Below are 7569 nucleotides of genomic sequence, written 5' to 3'. Positions count from 1 at the left end.
AATTCAGTTATTTACACACTAGCTGAACTACAGCTTTGGGCCTTAGCTTGTAAGGGGCCTCTAAACACATTTAACATAGAATCATAGAATGTTAGAGTTGGAAGGGATCTTGCAGGTCATCTAGTCCAACCCCCTGCACTCTGCAGGAGCATAGCCGAAAGATAACCCTACATACCTACAACATACCCGAAAGATGGTTGTCCAGCGAAGGAGCATCCACCACCTCCCGAGGCAGACTGTTCCACCACTCAACCACTCTTACAGTTAGGAAGTTTCTTCTGATATTTAGCCGGTAACGACTCCCTTGTGATTTCCACCCATTAGATCTAGTCTTGCAATCCAGAGCAAGAGAGAATAGATCTGCTCCATCTTCTACATGACAGCCCTTCAAATACTTGAAGACTGCAATCATGTCCCCTCTAAGCCTTCTCTTTCCCAAGCTAAACAGACCCAGCTCTTTCAGCCTTTCCTCATAAGACTTGGATTCCAACCCTCTCACCATCCTGGTTGCCCTCTTCTGGACACGCTCGAGCTTGTCAACATCCTTCCTACATAATGCTGTGGGCCTCTTAACCTGGACACAATTTACGGCCTCAGTGTGTCTTCATCTAACCCTGTTCCTTTGCATGTATTTCCCTCAGAGCCACTGCCTGCCGTTTCAAAGCCGAATCTTTGTTTACACCCCCCAAAGTTTCACAGGTTCACAGTCTGAAGGAAGGAGTATAAATGGTTGAGGAAATCAAGGAGGGCAAAATAAACATTGACATTTGGGGATGTTTTGTTTGTTTCATTTGTTTACTGCTGTGAGAAATAAAAGCGGGAAAGCTGCAGATGCCCCAAACGTTTCAGTAAAGCATGGGCAATTATACTGTGATATATATTATAGCAGAGTGGTGGGAAAATATAAGGCCAGGTAACTTTATAGAAATGTGGTGGCAGGTTTTTGGATAATGGGCAACCATTATTTTATGCTTTGATGCACTTCTTTGTATTGAGAGTATTGTGGTAATAAAAGAGGACATTAAAAATAAAATAACCCCTGTCTTTCTAGAGGAGGAGATGGAAAGGAGACGAGAGTGCTCCGTGTCATCTGCATGTTGGTGACAATAAAGCCCAGATCTCTGGAGAAGCCCCTGCCCTCATGGATGTCATGCAGAAAATCAGACGACCAATAAGGGAGGCAAGAGGCACTCTTACAAAGCTGCAGATCTGTCACCCCAGGTATCCCTCACTTTGGTGAGCCTCTGAACACTTTGGAAATGTTGAGAATTGGTAGAGGGTGCCACCATAAAATGGCTGCCATGGGAGGGCAAGGCCAGCCACAAAATAGTTGCCAAAGAGGCTGGAACTAATCACAAAACATTGGGGAGGTTCCAAGCCAAGCATTCTCCCATGATGCAGACAGGTAGCCATTGGACAGGTAGCAATTTCTCCAAGTTCTGATTCACACAGAGAGAATCCACCCATACTGGCAAACAATCTCCTCGTCATTAGGTGAAACAGGTGACTGTTCTGGACTGTGAAACAGCCATGTATTTAACAAAACATGAAGCTGCCTTATACTGAGTCAGACCTAAGGATGGGCACAAACCGGCTCATGAACTAAAGTTTGTGATGAATTTTGGGCAGTTTGTGGTTCATGAACTGAAGTTCATGGTAGGTCAATGGGCCCAAATTTTCCACGGACTTTCAAGCAGCTCGTGGCAGTTTGTGAACGGATACAATTCCAGACAGACTGTCTCCACTCAATAAAAATGTTTACCGAAGGCAGGGTACGGTTCCCTGTGTGTTTGGTGTGTGTAGCTTCCTGGGGGCATTTTTGGAGGGAGCTGTGACTCGGACCCCCTAAGTCCAATCTGCACATAACTTGGAGGGCATGTAGAGAAGCATCAGGGGGAGGTCTCCTGTGTGATTGATGTCTCTAGCTTGCACAGAGTCCACTCTATGCACTCCTGAACCTCCTGAATCTTCAACTGTCATTTCCCCAGAAAGCACTTTCCTGGGGCACCTTATTTGGGGGGTCCGTAACTCAGACCCCATAAATCCAATCCTCACTAAACTAGGAGGGCAAGTAGAGGAGACTCAGACAGAGAACCTCTGCAAGTTTGGTGCCTCTAGCATGCTAAGGGGGCTTTCTACTGCATCACAAACCTCATTTGGCACCTAAAAGTTCATGACAGTTCGTGGCTCACACGGACCGGGCACGCCACGAACTGAAATGAACTGCATTTTTCCAGTTTGTGCCTATACCTAGTCAGACCATTAGATTATCAAAGTCAGTATTATCTACTCTGACCAGCAGTGGTTTTCCAGGGTCTCAGGTGGAAGTCTTTCACATCACCTGATCTTTTTTATTGGGGATGCCAAGGGTCGAACCTAACACCAAGAAAATGCTGTTCTGCTGAGCCACGACTCTTCCCTAAAGGAATGGTCAGCCAGTAGCTGCAACAGTATTGCACAAACAGCAAGGGAATCCGTTGCTAGGGCTGCGTGCAGGCCAGATTGGTTTCTGTCCTCGGCAGCTGCTCTCACCTTCGTTTACCGGAATCCTTTCATAACTGAAACTGCCAGCTCGTCAACTGACCTTGTAAATCCACCAAGCCGAGAGTGATGATAATTGGGTCATCTTTCTTCTTGCTCTCGTTGTAAAATTCCTGTCCAACTCTGTTCTGCTGACAGATAATGTCCTCCACTAAGGCCAACAGCTTGTTGATATCAGTAGACTTCCCCAAATCAGGCTCCAAGGAAGGGAATGGAGCCCTGAGGGTTTTGAAGAGGGAGTTGGCAATTCGCCTGATGTCCTGAATAGAACCAAAGAGACGGTAATTTTTTGGGGGGAGGGGGGGAACGAATTTTCTGAAATTATGGAACATCACCTGATCAAATTCCACACAAATTCCGGGCTTCTGGTGAGCTGTCTGGCTTTTCAATTTTCTTCCTTAAGGTGCTGTTTGTATTTCTGCATTTCGACAACGATAGGGCACCTGTTTGTTTGTTTGTTTTTAATAAATTGTGCCAGTCCAGTTAGTGGACCTTACCTTGATGACAGCCTCAGGTGTCAGTGACATGCTCTGGGTAGCCTGATGGGGAGGAGTAGGTAGACTTGGGGACACACGCCCACTTTTCCCTGGCTTCTTCTCTCTGTTAGGCCGTGGGCGGATATTCCTGAAGATCTGCACGATGATCAGGTTGATGGGGAACATGAGGAGGGAGCTTTCGAAGCCAATCATCACTTCCTGCCATGTGAACTCTATCTTACCTGGCAAAGTCAGGTAGAAAAAAGAGGTTCTGTTTGCAAAATGTGAGGCTGAAGCTTCTTCTCACCAGGAGAAGAAGCTGAGGTTGTGGTACCCATAAAGACGGTGTTGCCAGAGGCGTTGCCTTTTACTCTTAAAGGTTCCCTTGCTCGAAAGCCAGTCGAATCCGACTCTAGGGTTGCGGTGCTCATCTCCGTTTCAAAGCCGAAGAGCCAGCGCTGTCCTAAGACATTTTCGTGGTCATGTGGCCGGCATGACTAAACACCAAGGCGCACGGAACGCTGTTACCTTCCCACTGAAGTGGTAACTATTTATCTACTTGCAATTTCTTGCTTTCTTGGTAGCCCCAATAGCAAGGGCACCCCACTTCTAATCTGACCCAGAGACCCACAAAACTCAGGCCAAGGAAGGCACTCTTGGTTCTGAAACACAGAGCTAGCCACAGCTCTGAAAAAGGGGTCTCCATTTTCAGGTGACAGGCAACCTCAGAGCAAGCCTCCAGTCTTCCCCTTCCACCCAGCAGAGATTATGCTTATGGAATAACAATGAGTTCAAGCAGGTAAAGTATCTACATTTCTAAAGTCTATTTAATTCTTTGTCTGAATACTTGTCTTTTCCACTCTGTCCCTCAAGATACCCTGAAGATAAATCAATCAAGCATTCAAACTATTAATGATCGTTCCTGACGCTAATCAGGGACATCTCCCACCTTTTGTTTACCCTGGCCAGGACCATTAGTGGTCAGATAATCCATTTAACTAGCCACCCAACACCTGGCTTCTATTGTTAAATCCAGACCCTGCCTCTCTAGAAGCCCATTGGTCACATATAGGCCTTGCCCATCCTGATGCCACACACCCCTGGGACTCATCATTGGCCCAGGAAATCTATTGTTCTCACCTGAGACCAGCCCCCAGGACCGGCCATTGGTCTGTATTGTCTTCCATAGGGTATATCCCAGCGTTCACATGGCCTCAGACCGTGTGTTTTCTGCCGTGTTTTCTGCCATTAATCAAAATGGCAGTCCACCCCTAAGCTCTCTGAGTTTAGGCCACAATCCATGGACCTCTGCACATCTGGACCAGGTTGTATAACCCCTCTATAAACTATCAATCACTTCTGCTTCCTTAGTTCTATATTGTGTGTGTGTGTGTGTTTGAATATTGTTTGTATGTTTAGTAAAGAAATCATTATTTTAGCCACCCAGTTTCCGTGTCTATTCCTGGGTTCTTGGGAATTCTAACTCTGGTATACACAGGTCAGATCCTATAGATAAGTCAATTGCATATTAATAATTATAATTCCCATCTTTATTAAATAATAGAGCAATTTGGCTAACAACGGACACATATGAGATGCCTCCAGGCGCCCTCATTGATGTTCAGGGGAAGTCTCCAGAGACAGTCACCTCTCTCTCACCTAGGGACACCAGCCCTGTCTTCCTCCTAGGATTCTGGAACCTCACAACCCAGAGCTCACTGCAGCTTCTCAGCTGACCCTCAAGCCCTGGTGGCTGACTCTCTCTCCTCCTTCCCAGAAACTGGCCTGGTAGTCCAAAGTTAGGGTGGAAATTTCCAGGACGCCATCATTATGGACTCTATTTGGATCTTTAGTTTTTTTAACACTGGTTTATAGAATTTTAATAGTTAATGTTTTTATGGCTTCTTGCCCCCATGTACATCGCCCAGAGTCCGGCACAAGCTGGGATAGGGCGATTAATACCTTTAACAAATTGTTATTGTTGTTGTTGTTGTGACCTTGGCAAGAGATGAACAGAGGTGGTTTGCCATTGCCTGCCTCTGCACAATAAACCTGCACTTCCCTGCTTAGCTTCCAACATCTGACGAGATCAGGCTAGCCTGGGCCATTCAGCTTGGGGTCCTCAAGCTCTACAAGGCCAAAAACATCCTAACCCTCTTGGAACATTTGCCACATTCACCGAGGATAAGGAACTGTTGGAAGAAAATCTTCCCCAGCTGCACAAAATCTCAGCTGCATTTTTGGACCCCTTCGTGTTTGCGTGTATTAAAGCCCAGACAGGGTCAGAGAGGTGCAAGCCTTAGGTCCGAGCTGAAGAAGGGCAAGGGCCAAAAGGCTCTCTTTGGCTCTTAGTCCTGGGCTCCTGGCCTGTGACCACTGAGTGACTGACCACTGGCTCTAGAAACTACCCAGGATGTCTGTTTTTTTCCCTTTTCTTTGTTTGTATTTTGCTTATTAATTGTTGTCTGTTTAGAACAGGTATTTTTGTAAGCCACTCTACAGCCTGATCAAGTAGAAAAGTGGGGGGAGTAAGTTATCTAACAAAAAGGCATGGTGCCTTTAAAGGAGCCAGGAGCCTGTTCCGAGAGAGGCAGGACTTGCATCTCCACCTCTGTGCAGCAGTCTAGAGTCCGTGCTCCTAACCACTACACCAAACTGGCTCTCTCTATATAGTTTGAACCTTAGCCAAATTGTATAGGATGTGGTATATCTGGGATTGGATTCCCTGAGGCTTGTGACTGGTGCAAACATGATCTGGAGAGCAATCATTATTGTGGAAATGAAAGGGAAAGGGTGGTTGAAATCACATGGTCTCAGCAGGAACTGCAGGAGAAACTGTGACTTCCCAGGAATGTAGAGAAAACATCATCTGGATCTCATAAGAAATTATCAGTCATTGGCTGCACATTTCCACAGACAAAAACAAAGTTATCTGGCAAAAGTGCTAACAGGCTAGGAGATATTTTTATTATTATTTTTCTATTATAGATCTCATGATGCTGGCATTATTTCACAACAGCGGGGAGGCATATTAGGTTGAGAGGTCGTGCCTTGCTCCAGATCATCCAGAAAGCACCCTAGTTGGATTGGAATCTGGTTTTCTCGGATCTAAGATCAATCAGGGGTCAATTTGGGGGGGATCGCAGTTCCCCCGGGTGAGGTGCGGGGGGTGGGGCACACGGCACACGACGAAGCCCCGCCCCCTGCTTCCGGTCGGGGTAAAATGGCGATTTGACGCACCCTGTAAGTGCTCAGGGTGGACGGGTGTTCCTTACAGTAGTTTGGACTGTATTTTGGTCCAACGCGGCTTCCCCCAGGTAGGGGGAATGACTGGCAGGCATCAAGACCCAAGAGAGAGTTGATATTGGTGTGATCAAGTCTCGGAGGAGGCTTGTATTACACTTTGATCCCCTCTCCCGAAGCGGGCGAGCGCATTCAGGGGGTGTGGCCTTATGAAACACTTCCGGTGATGTCAGGGTGTGTGGCATATGTTAATGAGTTATGCTACTGAATTCCCCTAGCTCTTTTTCTACGAAACGACCCCTGAGATCAACACTGTAGCTGCTACACCACTCTAGCTAGTATCTACCTTAGAAAGACAATGGAAGTACCACCTGAAATGTCCTAGGGCTGAACAGGCTGAGTTCTGGTGAACTAAGCTCTGTTAAGCCCTGTGTGCTGCCCCCAGTAAGCATTAACTGTAGGCAGTAGTAGTTTGGTAAAACTGCTGTGTATCTTTAAGAGTAGTTGCATCTGGGAATTGTAGTTCTCAGTTAGGGTTCCCAGCAGCTTCCCTCTGACTGGCTCATTAAGAGTAATTTCCTGAGCTCAGAAGCACGAAGATAGGCATTTTATTGCTCTTTTCCTGCTTCTTTGTCTATCCTTACTGCAAGGAGAAGGGGAGACAGCATCTCTTTTCTCACCACGGCCATAGAATTGACCTTGATCAAAAAGATGTAACTTCTCTACCCAGCTATCAGCTTGATTGTGAGTAAATGATCTACTGAATGCATGTGAAGTTAAATAAAGATGATTTAAGCTCTCTCCAGTGGTTGTGCATTGACTCACACCTGGAAAGCGTTGCCTTAGCTGCAGCTCACGCTGGACAGGACACCCTGCTTTAAAGATGATAGCTCTAAAGAGGTGCCACTAGACAGAAAATCCCTTCCTAACAGCAAGGATTCCTTGCTCAGCAGTCCAATTTAATTTCTGCATTTCCAGCCTAAGTGCCGGAGCTAGTATGCAATTACCTAAATCCATTTTCTGGTCAGCTGGGTCCTTAGGCACCCCCCAGAACATGATGCTGGTTAGCATGGTGCACAAAAGGAGTGAAAAGCAGCAGGACACTCGCTGGGCTCGGGTGAAGGAGCTGCGGGGGGAGCGGTTGAAAATGGAATACCAGATATGTCCATCTTGGAAGCCCTTGGAGGTCTTCATAAAGAACAGGTTGCTAGAAGGAGGAGGAAAAGACATCAGACTAAGCCACGAGGAACACCATTTTGCAGTGACAAGGAAACAACTGTTACCAATATTCTGGGATTCTTTGATGGCA

General features: G+C 46.5%; 1 protein-coding gene across 1 annotated transcript in view; it reads right to left on the bottom strand.

Moving 5' to 3' along the window:
• Nucleotides 1-7569, bottom strand: part of PKD1L2 (polycystic kidney disease 1-like 2) — a 73777-nt gene that overhangs the window by 21406 nt on the left and 44802 nt on the right. Inside the window, 3 exon segments of the mRNA XM_015405802.1 lie at nt 2566-2801; nt 3048-3259; nt 7268-7467. Of these exon segments, the coding sequence (XP_015261288.1) occupies nt 2566-2801; nt 3048-3259; nt 7268-7467 (648 nt within the window).

The sequence above is a fragment of the Gekko japonicus genome, unplaced genomic scaffold, assembly GCF_001447785.1.
Source record: "Gekko japonicus isolate JY-2015 unplaced genomic scaffold, Gekko_japonicus_V1.1 scaffold144, whole genome shotgun sequence".
Classification (NCBI taxonomy): domain Eukaryota; kingdom Metazoa; phylum Chordata; class Lepidosauria; order Squamata; family Gekkonidae; genus Gekko; species Gekko japonicus.
Note: the sequence above shows the minus strand (reverse complement) of the source record. Positions and strands in the feature narration are given on the sequence as shown.